The sequence below is a fragment of the Hippoglossus stenolepis genome, chromosome 4 (assembly GCF_022539355.2).
Source record: "Hippoglossus stenolepis isolate QCI-W04-F060 chromosome 4, HSTE1.2, whole genome shotgun sequence".
NCBI classification, from domain to species: domain Eukaryota; kingdom Metazoa; phylum Chordata; class Actinopteri; order Pleuronectiformes; family Pleuronectidae; genus Hippoglossus; species Hippoglossus stenolepis.
The window spans coordinates 497,313-512,629 of record NC_061486.1 but is presented as its reverse complement, the minus strand read 5'-3'; the positions used below and the strand labels follow the sequence as shown (position 1 = coordinate 512,629).

Genomic DNA, 15,317 nt, shown 5'->3' with positions numbered 1-15,317 from the left:
GGAGTGTGAGTGCACACAAGCTCTCATCATTCTGTTGCTGTAATGCTTTATGTCAACTGAATTACAGAGATTTTATTTTGAAAAGTTATGGGTTTGGGTCTCATGATTATGTCAGTTTAACTGAGTCCTGCTTTACTAAATTACTCAGTAAAGTTTAACCAGAGACTGTGTCTGATTCTAGATAAACGAATATTTGTTGAATGACTCTGTAAAGTTTTCAGTTTTTACTCTAAAGCTTCACATTCAAACACAAAGAAACAAATACAAATATAAAATCATTTGTAGAAATGAGATGTTGATGTAAATTATGTAAAAAGGAAAAAAGACTGAGGAGGAAGTGAAAACTGCAGCAGGTGAGTGTGTGACTCCACCTGCTGGTCGTCTCAGGACATGAGTCTTTATATACAGTCACTGATCCTCTTTATATACAGTCACTGATCCTCTTTATATACAGTCACTGATCATCTTTATATACAGTCACTGATGGTCTTTATATACAGTCACTGATCCTCTTTATATACAGTCACTGATCATCTTTATATACAGTCACTGATGGTCTTTATATACAGTCACTGATCATCTTTATATAAAGTCACTGATCATCTTTATATACAGTCACTGATCATCTTTATATACAGTCACTGATGGTCTTTATATACAGTCACTGATCATCTTTATATACAGTCACTGATCCTCTTTATATACAGTCACTGATGGTCTTTATATACAGTCACTGATGGTCTTTATATACAGTCACTGATCATCTTTATATACAGTCACTGATGGTCTTTATATACAGTCACTGATCATCTTTATATACAGTCACTGATCCTCTTTATATACAGTCACTGATCATCTTTATATACAGTCACTGATCATCTTTATATACAGTCACTGATCGTCTTTATATACAGTCACTGATGGTCTTTATATACAGTCACTGATCATCTTTATATACAGTCACTGATCATCTTTATATACAGTCACTGATCATCTTTATATACAGTCACTGATCATCTTTATATACAGTCACTGATGGTCTTTATATACAGTCACTGATTTTACTGATGGTCTTTATATACAGTCACTGATGGTCTTTATATACAGTCACTGATCCTCTTTATATACAGTCACTGATGGTCTTTATATACAGTCACTGATGGTCTTTATATACAGTCACTGATGGTCTTTATATACAGTCACTGATCATCTTTATATACAGTCACTGATCATCTTTATATACAGTCACTGATGGTCTTTATACAGTCATGATCTCTTTATATACAGTCACTGATCATCTTTATATACAGTCACTGATCCTCTTTATATACAGTCACTGATGGTCTTTATATACAGTCACTGATGATAAAATCACAATAATATAACAAATCATAATAAAAGTCTTAGTTCAATCAATTGTTTGTCTCTTTATTTATAAACAGCGTCAGATACAGTTTTTATTGGTCGGTTTGACCTTTGACCCCAACAATCAGCTAAAGTTACATAAACGTCGAGGTTCAGACTTTAAATCGTACAGATGTCGAGTCTGTGCTTGGTCCTTCAGGCCGAGTGAAACCAGGAGACCAGCTCCTGATCAGGACCTGAACCCTGTCCTGTAACACCTTCAGCTCAACCAAATCCACGTCTGACATCTCAAATCCTCTCCTCTTCATCTCGATTTTAAAGCCAAAGTAGATTCTGTGTTCGTACGGCTACACGCTAACTGTGGCCTAAAGCTCAGATCTTCCACTGTGACTCTTCATCGTGTTCCTTGTCTACCTCTCAGCACTGATCTTGTACCGCAGGACGAAATAAGCCATGAGCCTCAAGGAGAAGAAGAAGATGGCGAGCACGATGAAGTCCAGGTAGAGTTTGGCGTCCAGCATGTCCAGCTCCTTCAGGATGGCCTCGGACTTCTGGAAGTGGCATGTTTCGTCTTTCTCGCAGTGAAGATCTTCTCGATCCAGACCGTAGATGGACAAGATGACGCCCTCAAAACCATATCTGAAAAACAAGGCAGGATCAGGAGATTCAGTCAAAACATGGAGATGATCACCATAAGTCTCTTTTAGACTCATTGAACCAGCAAAGGGGCCCTGGACCCGGGCCCCAGGACCTGACCCAGAATCACTGGGGTGAAACACAACACCAGTTATAAATCTGCCCAGGATCCATCAGCTTCCTTTTTAAGAATGATGACATAATGACCAGAATGTTTTATGATTAGACAGCACCCCCCACCTGACATAGGAAATGTAGGACATCCACTGCAGGTACCAGGGGATGGTGTCGAAACTGACAAAGAACCCAGAGAACAGCAGGACCGGGATCGCCGTGACTGGACCCACAAATGTCGCCACCTGCAGGACACAAACAGACCTGAGTGAAGTCAGCAGGTGAAGAGTGTGAGGTCACAGAGGGGAACTCAGGTGAAGTGACCTGCAGGGAGGTGGAGGCGGCTCCGATCAGCAGACCCAGACTCTGAGCCACCAGTGAGGTCAGGACCCCGAGAGACAGGAAGAGGAAGAAGCGTCCGGCATCCGGAGGCTGAGCCGTCATCCAGTACACAATGCTGCAGTACACCAGCGGGAAGACCACCTGTAGCGCAGAGGACACCGAGAACTGGACGTTAGCTCTCGATCGGGTTTAGGATCACAGGGTTATCATTTTCATTGCAACTATATATATATATCTCTTCAGTATCTTGCCCTAGGACACTTCCGCATGCAGAAGGGGAAGACTGAGGCGTGAACCCCCCACCTTCTGGTTGGAGGACCAACACTCAGCCATAGCCGCAGTTCAGTGATGGGGTTGAGATCAGGGCTCTGTGGGGCCAGTCCAGCTTGTCTTTTACACACCAGGCGCCTCAGCACTCGCTGAACTCGCTCTGTAACTTTACGTGATCTGTCACCTCGTGGTTCCTGAACGCTTCCACTTTTCAATAATACCACTCACAGTTGATTGTAGAATATCTACGAGGGAAGAAACTTCACTAGCTCAACTGTTGGTGGCGTCATATTACAGAACCACTCTTTAGAATGACCCATTCACTCACAAACGTTTGTAAAGGCAGACTGTATGATATGTGCTTGCTTTTGTACACCTGAATTCAATGATGAAGAGGTCTGTCCCCATACTTATGTCTATATATATATAGATTTAACGATATATCTATATACCAACCAACCAACCTTTGTCTTATTTACCTGGAAGGGGACGTCTGCCATGGTTTTAGCCAGGTAATACGCCTTCAGACTGTACCAGTAGTTCAGGTGTTCCCTCAGAAATACTCCCATCTCCAGAGGAACTGAACAGAGAAGGTGACGACATCATCTCACAACAGAAAGAGGTTGTTCAGCAGAGGGTGAGAACGAGAGGGAGGAGACTCACATGTGAGAACTGTGGGCATCAGAGCTGCAAACATCAGGAACAACATGGAGAAGAACAGGAACCCAGAGTTACTCAGAACCTTCTTGGCCTCGTTACCGATTCCCAGATACAAAAGACCAATCAGAACGCCGATCCCAATGTGAGACGAGATCCTCAGGTGAGTCAGCACCTGTTCCACCAATGAGAACACTCTTACTCACAGGTGTGGCTGCAGTCATCTTACCTGACCAGCAGGTGTTGCTGTTCACACTCACTGAGTCTCTGAGGATGCTGAGGAAAGTTCTCCTGAACAGAATGGAGAACTGGGTCATACAGCTGGCTGAGAAACTGTGACAACCTTCAGACGAAGAATTCTCCTGAGAAACAAGTTTTTTAATAATGTTGAGTCGACAACTTGCTTCTGCAAATCCACTTACAAAGTCATCTAGAGACATATTACATGCAACTGAACCCAGAGGACATGAGGACATGAGGACTCAAACTGTTTTCAGACGTGAGCTCTGTAAAATATCGTCCTGACATGTTGTGTAGTTAGTGTTTGTGAAGCAGCAGCAGCAGCAGGTTGTTCCTGACATGTTGTGTAGTTGGTGTTTGTGAAGCAGCAGCAGCAGGTTGTCGGTCCGACTCCTTCACACCAACAGGAACATGTGGGAACATCCAGGCGAGGGGCGGAGCCTGTAGAGCAGCAGGGGCGGAGCCTGTAGAGCAGCAGGAGGCCGGACATGACGTATAAACTCTGCTGTGGAAAGATCAGTGTTGTTGTTTACAGCTCATCCACACCGGCGTCGGCCCTCATCACCAGAAGATCTGGAACCTCCTCGTGTTTCCAAGTTGACGTCTTCGTCTTCTACGTGTACGGCTCCTCTTCTTCATCCTGAGATGTTTGTGTTCTTCCAGTTTCACGTCCGTCACGTGTTAGAAACCTCATCAACACGTCCACTCGCTCTCTGGGAAGCTTCCACACATTGTCCTGCTGTTTCCTCACATGGACTCACTCTGACATGTTACACACAGACTTCAGTTCATGTCTGAAAACAGCTTTATTCTGAAGGTTTTAACTGAGGGTTTGTTTACAGTCTGATTTATAGAAACAATTGATTCTGAAAACGTGGTCAACATTTATCCAGTGGTCAGATTTCTGCAGAATAGAGCATTGTTATTATATAATGCCACATTTACATATCTGAACATACATTTCAGGAAATTTTTCAAAATAAAAGTCTTCGATGTCGTTGATGAAGTGGAGAGGTTGTTGTTGGGGTGTGTTTGTTTCGTACCTCCTCTGCGCGCTGCCACAGGAATGGGTGGAGGTTGGTTTCTCCATTCAGCTCCATCTGATAATTCTTCTCACACTTCCTGTCGTGAGCCGCCTTTACCAGCCGCACCATCTGATCCCCGTACTCCCCGGACGCCACCTCCATCACTGAGAGACCAAGGAGCCACGTGAGGGTTTGTGTGTTTGTAATTGTGTGTGTGTGTGTGCATGTTAATTTGAGGGGTTTCTTACCGAAGTCAGCAGGGTTGTGGTAGGTGGGACAGTTGAGTCCGAGGTCTCTGAGGTACGGAACCAGACTGGATACGTTTCCTCTGTAGATACACTGACCCTGACTGAGGACGTACAACTGAAATCACACACACACACACACACACACATTAATTAATAACCTAATAAACTGATTTATCAGTTTTTATTGATCTTTAAAAAACGTTCTGACCCTGGACGTCAGACAGTTTGTGTTTTGCTGTGTAACAAGTTGCTGCGTCTTGGTTCAGTTACCTTGTCGAAGAGCTCGAACAGTTTGGCGCTGGGTTGGTGGATGGTGCAGATGATGGTTCGTCCTCCCTGAGCCAGAGCTTTGAGCAGAGACACCACCTGGAAACAGGACGAGCTGTCCAAACCACTGAGACAGAGACAGACAGGTCGTTTTAATCGGGCCAAAGTGTGGGCCGCGGCCCCCTGGTGGGCCGTGAAGCCACTGCAGGTGGGCCGTGAGAGGTCATCAAAAAATGCATAAATAAAAAAGTTTCAGATTTGTAAGTAAGCATTAAATTACAACGAAACATTTATGATCGATTTAAAAAACTAAAATGATCACAGGTAATGAAACACAGCCATGAGATTTAAATTCCATTTTATTTAAATTCCATTCTTATTTTATCTGACCTATATAGCAGGTGTCATTGTTTTGCTGACCGTCACATTAACACCTGAACGCATCATTAGCGGGGGAATCACAGGTGAGGGAGAACTTTGAGATGTGCTGGGTCGAGCAAGATGGAGCAGAGGCTGTCAGGGCGAAGAGGAATCAGAAAATCGAACTGAATCATTCAAATCAAAAAAGACTCAAGTGAGTAGCTGTCGCTGGGATTCACGAGTGCTGGCTCACAGGACCACCCGAAGCCGGTGTGTGTGCTACGCTCTGAGATGCCAGCTAACGAGGCCCTGAACCCATGTAAACTGCGCCGCCATTTACAAACTAAACATGGACAATATTTATCCAAGGCGCAAGACTCTTTTGAAAATAAACTGAGAGAGTATCTGAGCCAGCTACGCGGCAGCATCCTCCCTCTCATTAGGTGAGTTACAGGTAACTTTATGCGATGTGTGATTCAATATCCAGTATATCGAGATAAACTGCTTGAGGTCTCAGACAGAGGAAATCCAGTGTTAATGTCAGTTTATGGACATGTGAGAGCGGGGGGGCCTTTAACGTCTCATGTATATTTGGTTACACCGCAGATGTGTTTTTCTTCTTCCTGATATTATTGTTGTGAAATGTAATGTGTAAGTTCTCTGTTATACGAACAGCAACAATTTATGTTTAACAATCCACTATTTGCACTTATTGTTTTACATTTGTTGCTTTGGATGGATTATTGTGAACAATTTTTGGACTTTTGAGACTTTTGAGACTTTTGGTTTGTCCCGTTATTGGATCTGCACTGCATATGCATATCTAGTCCTGTGTGTGGATCACATAGTTGTGATTAAAAGTGTGGGTGGGCCGCACAAATTTGTCAGTTTTCAAATTGGGCCGCGGCATTCTTAAGTTTGGGAATGGCTGTTGTAGACAACATGATTCTGAAGAATGCACCTGGATCAAGTCCGGATGAACAAGTGTCTAACTTTGTCAAAAAAAAAAATGAGAAGAAAAAAAACTGATGAAACGCTCAACAGTTTAACAAAGAACTAGAGAAACATCACTGATCAGACCAGACCAGAACCCATCTATCATCTAAACCACCAACAACCATTAACACCTGTGGTTCATTTATAGTCTCCAGTTCACTTAAACCCACTTTAATGGGTTTGGACTGTGGAGAAAACCCACGCACACACGGGGAGAACATTTGAACTCCACACAGACTGACCCCAGCCAAACCAGGATTGGTGCCCTGTGTGAGGCGACCGTACTAATCACCCGACTCTGCCGCACAAGACCAGAATTAAAAGCTAAAACTTTAGACTAGGACCAGAATTAGGACCCAGAATAAAGTCCACCACGGGGGCCAGCGAGAGCCACCTCTTGACCCTCAGCGCTCGGACCTGGTGGGTTCGTCGAAGAACATGACCGGAGGGTTATTGACGAGCTCCAGAGCGATGGCCAGTCTCTTCCTCTGACCCCCCGACAGGTGAGACGTCCTGGTTTTAGCACAGTCCAGTAAGCCCAGAGCCATCAGGATCTCCTGGACCTAAACACAGAAACCAGAGGCCTCATTTATCAAACGTAGGATTTATACTAAAGTGCACATGTGCACAAAGGCCGAAAGTAGCGTACGCAAAAAACGATTCAGATTTATAAAACCATGATCACGCACACCTGAAGGCCACGTTCCCTTTAAAGATCACAGCCAACCTGGACACATGTGAGCGTGGATCAAAGTCCGCCCTCTACACGCCCACATTCAACTCCCCTCATGAATATTAGATTCAGTTCAACACAAGATCACAGATCTATAGAATCTATATGATGAGTCATCATCATGGGACAGGAAACCACCACAGTCACTAAACACTCGTTTCCTCCTCATCCTTCTATCACACAGTACTTATGTATTTACAGTAATCAGATTACTTCACACATCACTGGATCCTAAACTCCACTCTGGGACATTATGTGGAAATAGAAGTTTGAAGGTGAACACAGTTTATTTATTTTTGTAAAGTGTAATAAAAGATATTATTAAAAACTATTAATCACTCGCTTCTGTAACTTATTTACTTATTGTTATTTTATGTTGTTTTACTGTCATTTGCTTTAAGTTGTTTCTGTATTTTTACAGTTGAAGGTTCTTAGAACTTAGAACCGTTATGTTCATGTTGAAGTGGATCAAAAATCTGCTTCAGTTCAACTCCTCACGTCTGCACAGGTTAAAGTTATGTTCAACATATTCGTCTATGATAGTTTGGTTTGGTGTACACACTAAATAGGGTCTGAAAGATGTGTACGTTATGAATGAGGCTCCAGAACTTCTGTTTCACCTCTGAGATCATCATTCACACCAGGAATTAGCCAGGGGTCTAAAACTTACCATCTCTCTGCGAGCCTCCAGCTTCTCCTGCAGCTTCAGGTTCGCTGAAACCTGAAAAACAAGAGGACGTCACTCTGGTTCAGGACTAAGGTTCAAAACTGTGGTTCAGGACTAAGGTCTTGGACTAAGATTTGGGACAAAGGTTGAGGACTAAGGTTCAGGACTTTGGTACATGACTCTGGTTCTGGACTCTGACTCTGGATCACTACAACAGGGTCTAAGAGTCTAAGAGAACTTGGTTCTACAGAGTGTCTGGTGGTACCATCATGGCCTCCTGCACAGTGAGGTGAGGCAGCAGCATGTCGTCCTGCATGATGTAACAGGAAACCTTCCTGAAGGAGCGCAGGTCTCTGCTCTGACCGTTGATCAGGATCGTCCCCTTCATCCCTGTCTCCCTATTCAAAACACAGCAGAATATTGATACTAGACCAGATGATACAGAACCAGATCGCTGATACAGAACCAGATCACTGAAACTGGACCAAATCACTGATACAGAACCGGATCATGTGATCACTGATTCCTACCAGTGATCTTATTCAGTTTTCCTTCCATTTTATTTATTTCTCGTCCTTTTTGGTTTCAGGTGAGACTTGGAGTCACATGACCTCACCTGTACCCGGCCAGGATATTCATGAGCGTGGACTTTCCGGCTCCTGAGGGCCCCATGATGGCCACCAGGTCCCCGCTGGTGAATTTCCCAGAAATCCCTTTGAGCAGAGTCTTGTAACCTGAGACAGGAAAGAAACAAAGAGTGAGAAGGTTCCCAGACTGAGAGGACGAGCCTTTGTCCTCACATCCACCAATCAGGTTTCACTTCACACACGAACACTGAAAAATATTCTGTATACAAGCTGGAGAATATCGATCATTTATTATTCATATTAGTTGTATAAATGGGGTTACCATGGAAACCAAAGAGGAGGATGAAAATAACCTGCTGATGAAGATTCAACGCTGTTTAATGAGATTATCAGATTAAATCCAGTGACCGACAGTAACCTACACTGTAACACAGAGTGTAGATACAGATCCGAAAACTGAAGCCAAACCATCGGGATCGCCCCCTATAGGTCATAAACCTCCCCATGTTAGCAGATGGGACAGAAACCAAACCAAAAAATCAAAGTAGACGTTAAATAAATGTTGAAAGATGTTTCTGTCATTTCTGGTTGAGAGCGTGTGTGGGCGGGACCTCGATACCAAACCTCCACTCCTCCATCACTGCTGCTCAGACTCTGACTGTGAATGACGTCATCAACACAAGATGGCAGCACATCTACATAATGTGGTTTCCAGGTGGTCATCTCAACCCTCAGTATTGACTGTCAGGTGACCTGTTCTGTAACCAAACAGAGATTAGAGACAGTGACCTGCAGTGACCTCTTCAACCTTGAGCCACATGTGCACTCCAGGAACACCCACAATGCATCAGGAGGGAGAACCCGATGTGTGAGCAGGTGTGAAGTGTTCTCAGTGAAACTGTTTAATCTGAGGAACAAAGAGTTTCAGGCTCAGAGGAACCTGATCTGTTCACAGCGTCTCATTAACTCACTAACCCTGACGTGCACGTAGTGCACAGTGTGGTTGTGCACCAGTAGCGTGCACGGATTAACGGGTTCATCTGACCATTATTGACCTTTATCGTCAGGGATTTTTCTAACTGTGTGTTTGTTTTTCATTTTATACTTTTTACATTATCCTGTCTTTTTAACATTTCACTGTAATGTCTTTATGTTTGTTTTTTTATTGTTGCAAATGTTTCAGATCTATGACAGCGTTTCTGTTTGAATATTTTTTATTATTTGGAATATTTTATTATTGTTGTTATTTTTCATAGTATTCATTATTTTAATTGTTCGTGTTTCAATTCATTTGATTGTTTTTTGCTGTGATGTCACAGATGACATCATCACGTCACCTCTGTGAGAGCGTTGATCTGAAGGCGTTGATGATTGGTCAGATCAGATTTCATTGACTGAACTTTTTGTTCTTGGTCTTTTCTTTGTCTCTTTTGTTGTGAAAAGCTGAAACAGGATACGAGGTTTTCTGTTCACATCAGTGTTCGACTTCATCTAAAGACAAATCCCTTTTTAAGGTGGTTTACATCACATCACATCTGTTTCATAAACTTTGGGTTTATTTGTCTCATCATATATCCAGCAGCCAGCTGCACTGACAAACTTTGTATAAATATCTAATCATGTAAATGTGCAAATGCTAAACAGCAGTTTGTTTCTGTTTGGGTTTATTTTCTGTCGACGGTGACAAACTGAGCTGCTTCAAATCTGACCTGCAGCTATTAACAGCATGAGAGAGATTAACAGATTACATCAGATAATCCACACACACGCACACGCACACACACGCACACACACACATGCACGCGCACGCACGCGCGCACGCGCACGCACACGCACACACACACACACGCACACACACAGTAATAAAATGGACACAATGTGTGTGAGTGAATTCATCCATGTGTTTTGTTAAAGATCCACATGTACAACATGTCTCCTCACATCTTCTACCATCAGGAAGTCCTCAGTTCCTCTGCTCCTTCATCTCCATCACACATTCTGTATAAACACTTCAAACATGAAGTTACAAACTGGTTCTTCTCATGTAGTGAATCCTGTTCCTGCTCATAAAGTTTCTCTGTAGTTTGACTCTAGTTGAGTTAAGAACAGAGGAAGTTGCTCCTTGTTAACATCTGTGAGACAAACTGGGAATATGGGATAAATAAAATCGTATTAATTAGTATTAGACCACAACATTTATTTCACATTAGCTATGAGCTGCTGTGTGTCAGTAGCTTTACGTATCGTTGTGAGCTCATTGGAACCTCACAGATCATGTGACCGTTACGCAGAGTGATGCATTATGGGTTGGCTGTAGTCTTGATGTAGACAGTATTCACAGCATCAACAGTTTAAAGATAATTTGACTCTTTTGGATTATTCACCCAAAAGTGAAACTTCACCCATTATCCACCCACCACTGGAGGGGGTCTCAGGGGTAAACAGAGTGGCAGCTAAAGTGAGTCCTTCTTCAGACGTAATTAAACAACAGAAAAACACTGGGGCGGCGTATAGCTCACCTGGTAGAGCTGCTGCCCCATTAAGGCCTCACCCGTAGCGGTACAGGTTTGAGTCTGACCCGCGGCCCTGTGCTGTATGTCTTCCTCCACTCTCTGTCTGTCCCCCTTCACAGCTTACTCTCTGTCCTCTCCAAATAAAATACCTCCATTCTGCTCCTGTGGTGTCATCAAGTGTCCACAAGTCCAGACGTTCATATTCAACTAGAAACGACCTCATTTACACCAAGTTTTAAGCCTAAATGTCTCTGATAAACCGGAAAACTGCACAAACTCTCTCCCAAGGGCGCGCGTGTTCATTTGGCCACGTCCACTAGCATCACCACCCATCGGCATAGTGGTGAGTAGATAACGAGTGAATGATCATTTTTGGGTGAACTATTCCTTTGAGACCTGTTCCTTTAAGACCTGGGGTCAAAACAGGGCCTGAAACGTACGTACGCCACTTCTCACGCAAACTTTTTTTATAAAAACAAACTTGATGGGAAAATTTGCGCATTTCCATGCAAACTCTGACTCATGCGTACGAACGTTTTGGAGACGGGAAAGCGGCGACGCAGACGTGAGGAGGTGAACTGAAGCAGATTATTGATCCACTTCATCATTTACATTAAAACCAACGGCTTTAGTTTTTTTTACCTTTTAATTGCAAAATATATAAAACAATTTACAGCAAATTACGTTCAGATTCCATTAAACAGCGGAGTCATTAAAAGCTTTTAATAATATCTTGTAACACTGTGAGTGTATCATCAACTCGCTGCAGTGAGCCGTCAGGCGCACGGAGCACTCACTAAAAATATAGAAAAACTATTCACTTTCCTAATAATATCCCAGAGTGGAGATGAGGATCCACTGATGTGAGGTAATCAGTCCGATTACTCTTAATAAATAAATATGTATCAGTGTATTTTCTTTATTAGTGACATCACTGCTGTCCCATAAAATGTCTCTTCACCTCCACTTCACTAACAAACACCTCATGTCAGTGTCAGAAGGTTTCACTTCCTCTTCTCATCGCTGGAAGCCCATTGGTCAGCAGCATAATTTAATATTCATGACGTGCTTTGCATTGACCATTTATGGTTGAAAGTGGGCGGAGTAAGAGGCAGATCCACGTACGAACGTTTCCAGGTGGACTGTGTTTACTAAAGTGAACATTGCGTTCAGGTGTGCGTGCGCACGGTTTATAAATCTGAATGTTCTTTTGCGTACGCCCTTTGTGGCTTCTGTGCGCACGTAGAGTTTTAGTATAAATCCCACGCACTGTTTTATAAATGAGACCCTGTTCCTCTAAGAACTACGTGTTCAGATTCTTGTGCAGTACCTTTCTTCCTCCACCAGGGTCCCTCTCTGACGGAGTAGGAGACGTCTCTGAATTCGATGTTGACCGCCGGTCTCCGTGGTAACGAGGAGAACCTCTGGGCCTCCGTCAGGTTGTTGTCCACCTTCTTCAGGTGTCGCTGCAGCAGCGGCGTCTGACATCCCCCCAACGGTCGCTTAGTGACCACCTCGTCCAAACAGACGCACACGGTCCTGGGGTCCAGCATCAGGTCCGGGGGCCCGTTAGTGTTCTGAGGGCCACAGAGGAACCTTTTCACACGCATAGAACCTTTACACACGCATAGAACCTTTACACACGCATAGAACCTTTACACACACACAGAACCTTTACACACACACAGAACCTTTTCACACACATAGAACCTTTCACACACATAGAACCTTTTCACACGCATAGAACCTTTACACACATAGAACCTTTACACACGCATAGAACCTTTACACACACACAGAACCTTTACACACACACAGAACCTTTACACACGCATAGAACCTTTACACACGCATAGAACCTTTACACACGCATAGAACCTTTACACACACACAGAACCTTTACACACACAGAACCTTTTCACAGCATAGAACCTTTACACACACACAGAACCTTTACACACGCATAGAACCTTTACACACACACAGAACCTTTACACACACACAGAACCTTTTCACACACATAGAACCTTTTCACACACATAGAACCTTTTCACACAGAACCTTTTCACACACAGAACCTTTTCACACACACATAGAACCTTTTCACACACATAGAACCTTTTCACACACAGAACCTTTTCACACACAGAACCTTTTCACACACATAGAACCTTTTCACACATACAGAACCTTTTCACACACAGAACCTTTTCACACACATAGAACCTTTTCACACACAGAACCTTTTCACACATAGAACCTTTTCACACACATAGAACCTTTTCACACATAGAACCTTCACACACATAGAACCCACACATAGAACCTTTTCACACACAGAACCTTTTCACACATAGAACCTTTTCACACATAGAACCTTTTCACACACATAGAACCTTTTCACACACATAGAACCTTTTCACACACATAGAACCTTTTCACACACAGAACCTTTTCACACACATAGAACCTTTTCACACATAGAACCTTTTCACACACAGAACCTTTTCACACACATAGAACCTTTTCACACGCATAGAACCTTTTCACACACAGAACCTTTTCACACACACGAACCTTTTCACACACATATAACCTTTTCACACGCATAGAACCTTTACACACACATAAAATTTTTCACACATAGAACCTTTTCACACACATAGAACCTTTTCACACACAAGAACCTTTCACACACAGAACCTTTTCACACATATAACCTTTTCACACATAGAACCTTTTCACACATAGAACCTTTTCACACAGAACCTTTTCACACACATAGAACCTTTTCACACACATAGAACCTTTTTCACACAGAACCTTTTCACACACAGAACCTTTTCACACACATAGAACCTTTTCACACATAGAACCTTTTCACACGCATAGAACCTTTTCACACATAGAACCTTTTCACACACATAGAACCTTTTCACACACAGAACCTTTTCACACACACAGAACCTTTTCACACACATAGAACCTTTTCACACACAGAACCTTTTCACACATAGAACCTTTCACACACATAGAACCTTTTCACACATAGAACCTTTTCACACACATAGAACCTTTTCACACACATAGAACCTTTTCACACACATAGAACCTTTTCACACACAGAACCTTTTCACACACATAGAACCTTTTCACACACATAGAACCTTTTCACACACAGAACCTTTTCACACACATAGAACCTTTTCACACACATAGAACCTTTTCACACACATAGAACCTTTTCACACACACTCAGCTCCTGCTCTTTCAAAATAAAAGCAGCTGAATGAACTGATCAGAACCTGTTTGAACTCAGTGATGAACAGAAAACTGTGATACTGAAGGTTCTAGAGGAGGTTCTGTGGTTTAGGTTCGAGAAAGGGAATGTATAATGCCAATGAGTGTCCTCACAACTATAGAGAGACGTGCATGTGTGTGTGCTGATAATCTGCTGCAGGAGGTAACTGACGGACAAACAGGATTTATACAAACACACACACACACACACTGCTGACATTCATCTTCATCATCATCATCATCATCGTCAAGTCACTGTGTGTCAGTCTGTGTGTGTGTCAGTGTCAGTCAGTGTCAGTCAGTGTGTGCGTGTGTGTCTGTCAGTGTCAGTCTGTGTGTGTGTCAGTGTCAGTCAGTGTGTGCGTGTGTGTGTGTCTCAGTGTCAGTCTGTGTGTGTCAGTGTGGATGTGTGTGTGTGTGTGTGTGTGTCTGTGTGTGTGTGTGTGTGTGTGTGTGTCAGTGTGTGTGCTGTGTGTGCGTGTGTGTGTGTGTGTGTGTGTGTGTGTGTGTCAGTGTCAGTGTCAGTCAGTGTGTGTCAGTGTGTGTACTCACCATGATGATGGCGTTGGTCACACTGGGGTTGTGAAGGGACCAGGCAGTCATCAGACAGGCCATGGTCGAGAGACATCCACATTCTGACTCTCTCTCTCTCTCTCTCTCTGATCTGTCCTGGAGACACACCCCAGCCCTGACTGCTGACCCCGCCCACATGGCAGTGACCCCGCCCACCCAGTGTCTAGCAGTGACTCAGGTGTGTTTACACTGTAAAACATGACTCAGCAGAAGTAAAGTGACCAGAGGGTTGGACTGGTTTTAAAATCACATGTGATCATCTGTGGTTCACACCTCTGACCTCTACAGCTTCAGCAGGTGTCTGTTCTGAACCTGCAGCTGGAACCAGAGCCCTCAGAACCTGAAGTGAAGACCTGGACTCAGTCCTTTAGAACCTGAAGTGAAGACCTGGACTCAGTCCTTTAGAACCTGAAGTGAAGACCTG

General features: G+C 43.3%; 2 protein-coding genes across 3 annotated transcripts in view; one reads left to right on the top strand and one right to left on the bottom strand.

Moving 5' to 3' along the window:
- The window catches only part of LOC118106630 (collagen alpha-1(I) chain), a 688,934-nt gene that overhangs the window by 184,082 nt on the left and 489,535 nt on the right, over window positions 1-15,317 (top strand).
- abcg1 (ATP-binding cassette, sub-family G (WHITE), member 1) lies at window positions 1,408-15,015 on the bottom strand. 2 transcript variants are annotated; one of them, XM_035154092.2, is made up of 15 exons: window positions 14,873-15,015; window positions 12,351-12,597; window positions 8,537-8,654; window positions 8,186-8,318; window positions 7,924-7,974; window positions 6,938-7,083; window positions 5,168-5,291; window positions 4,898-5,012; window positions 4,668-4,813; window positions 3,645-3,746; window positions 3,391-3,559; window positions 3,207-3,307; window positions 2,440-2,598; window positions 2,242-2,360; window positions 1,408-2,004 (listed from the first exon to the last, which is right to left on the bottom strand). In XM_035154092.2, exons 1-15 carry the CDS (start codon window positions 14,933-14,935, stop codon window positions 1,776-1,778), a joined length of 2,022 nt encoding a protein of 673 aa, XP_035009983.1. In that variant the 5' UTR covers window positions 14,936-15,015; the 3' UTR covers window positions 1,408-1,775. The 2 variants fall into 2 exon arrangements, with proteins under 2 accessions (XP_035009983.1, XP_047195496.1); XM_047339540.1 differs by lacking the exons at window positions 12,351-12,597; window positions 14,873-15,015 and adding an exon at window positions 8,830-11,595.